The 1,951-nt window shown below is 45.8% G+C and overlaps 1 protein-coding gene across 1 annotated transcript; it reads right to left on the reverse strand.

Moving 5' to 3' along the window:
* Positions 1 to 658: 658 nt before the first annotated feature.
* On the reverse strand, positions 659 to 1,813 carry LOC107306873 (actin-related protein 10-like). Its single transcript, XM_015850275.2, has 3 exons — positions 1,578 to 1,813; positions 1,230 to 1,302; positions 659 to 781 (listed from the first exon to the last, which is right to left on the reverse strand). Exons 1-3 carry the CDS (start codon positions 1,652 to 1,654, stop codon positions 695 to 697), a joined length of 237 nt encoding a protein of 78 aa, XP_015705761.1. The 5' UTR covers positions 1,655 to 1,813; the 3' UTR covers positions 659 to 694.
* Positions 1,814 to 1,951: the final 138 nt, after the last annotated feature.

Raw genomic sequence — 1,951 nt, forward strand, 5'->3', positions numbered from 1 at the left:
CTTCACTAGGAGAGTGGTTAGGCCCTGGAACAGGCTGCCCAGGGAGGTTGTGGATGCCCCGTCCTTGGAGGGGTTCAAGGCCAGGTTGGACGGGGCCCTGGGCAACCTGATCTAGTAAAGGTGTATGTTTGGTGGCCCTGCCAGGCAGGGGGGTTGGAACTACATGATCCTTGAGGTCCCTTCCAACCCGGGTCATTCTGTGATTCTGTCTTTTTCTCAAATTTAAACAATTAAACCCAACATTCCTCACTGATAGAAAGGAAACCGAGTTGCAGAAGACAAGTTAAGGAGCTCTCTGCTGGCAGTGCGTTCTAAATGTCATGCATTGCTAAACCTGTATAAAGAAATGCACAGCGGGTATGTGAAGTGGTCCTTATTGGCTTGTCCAGTGCCACACAGTATAACCACGGAGCAGAAAGGATACAAACGTCCTGATTTCAACTATAAATTGCTGATAAAGGACACAAAGTATCCACATCTGGAGATCTTAAGCACAGAACATTATAAACAATGATTTTTAATGCATAATGGAAGTCTGGAAATAAAGAGAAAACTGTCAACTCCAACTTAATTATTTCTAACAGTACTAAAAATACAACAAAATGTTATTACTGAGATAAAAAATGTTCTACACTTTAAAACTCCACCTCTCAAACTGTGACCAGGGCCTGCATGACCAACATCCAAATACCTCTTACCTGAAATACAGCATATGGATAAATTCCTTCAGATACGAATACAGCTCCTCTGTGTTGATATTATATTGAACAACTTTGACAGGCTGGAGAAAGAAATAATCCATAGTCAGCACAGATATTAAACAGTGATAATACGGAATATCATCTCACTACATACAATCTTCTACATATAAAGAGCCTGTTTTGCTGTTATGATGCAGCACAGTAACTCACTCTATAACTACACTGCAGTTTACTTCATGATAATTTTTCATATCAGTAACTTAACAGCATTGGAAAACTGCTGTTATTCTCTACTTGAAAAAAAAAAGCTTAAATAGGCAAAAGACATTTCACATTAAATATCCCCAAAGACACGTAACTGATATATTCCAACTTATACACATCAGCACCATGTTTTACTTACATCTACTCTCAGTATTTAACAGCAGCTGCTGGAACACAATGAAAAACAGCCAATGGCAAACAGAAGATCTGGCAATTCCCTCTATAACACAACATACCACACACTGTAAAGGTGAAATGGGTTACCTTAGAGACATCAGGCTTCTTTATTTCACTAGGAATAATGCATCTCGGTCCTGTTTCTCCTGCAAAACCACACCTATAGGAAAACATTGAAAACACTATCAGTTCTAGTTGCTACTTAGTAATCAGGAGAATCGAGGAGTAATCAATTAGTTGTCCCCACTCATTGCAGGGAATGGACCTCAGAGACCGTGGAATAAAACCTCACAACATTCGGGTGATGGGTGACGCCTTTTTGATTAAGAAAAACCGAGATTCACCCACTCCTGACCAAAGAAATCAGGCAGGAAGGCACACAAAGGCCCAGCAAGGCCTGAGGCCACACGGAGCCGAAGCAAAGCCCGCACTCACTTGGTGAAGGCCTCGCCCAAGTCGAGCACCACCGCTGTCTTCTCCCCTCCGCTCCCCAGCCCTTCGTACAGCGGCATCGCGGCTCCTCCGGGCCCCGGTGGAACCGTACGGATGGAGGCGGAGCGTCGCTGTGTGGGTCCTTCCCGCTGCAGGCCCGTCCTCCTGCCGGCTACCGGAGCTGCCCGTAGCGCCTGAGCGAGAATCGCTTCCCAACAACGGCCCCTCAAAGCCCTGAAGGACGGGAGCACGGAAAGCAAATGGGATCCTGGGCTCCATCAGGAGAGGGGTGGTCAGCAGCGATAGGGAGGTGATTGTCCCTCTCTACTCTGCTCTTGTGAGGCCCCATCTGTTGTACCGTGTCCAGGTGTGGAGCC

Source organism: Coturnix japonica, assembly GCF_001577835.2.
Source record: "Coturnix japonica isolate 7356 chromosome 5 unlocalized genomic scaffold, Coturnix japonica 2.1 chr5random1855, whole genome shotgun sequence".
NCBI lineage: Eukaryota > Metazoa > Chordata > Aves > Galliformes > Phasianidae > Coturnix > Coturnix japonica.

What these genes read in the sequence shown, in the direction of transcription:
- LOC107306873 (XM_015850275.2), bottom strand. Translation starts at nt 1,654, where the DNA reads ATGCCGCTGTACGAAGGGCTGGGGAGCGGAGGGGAGAAGACAGCGGTG. An exon ending in TTGGGCGAGGCCTTCACCAA is followed by an intron (nt 1,303 to 1,577) that starts GTGAGTGCGGGC and finishes GTTTTCCTATAG; the next exon opens with GTGTGGTTTTGCAGGAGAAA. An exon ending in AGAAGCCTGATGTCTCTAAG is followed by an intron (nt 782 to 1,229) that starts GTAACCCATTTC and finishes TTCTTTCTCCAG; the next exon opens with CCTGTCAAAGTTGTTCAATA.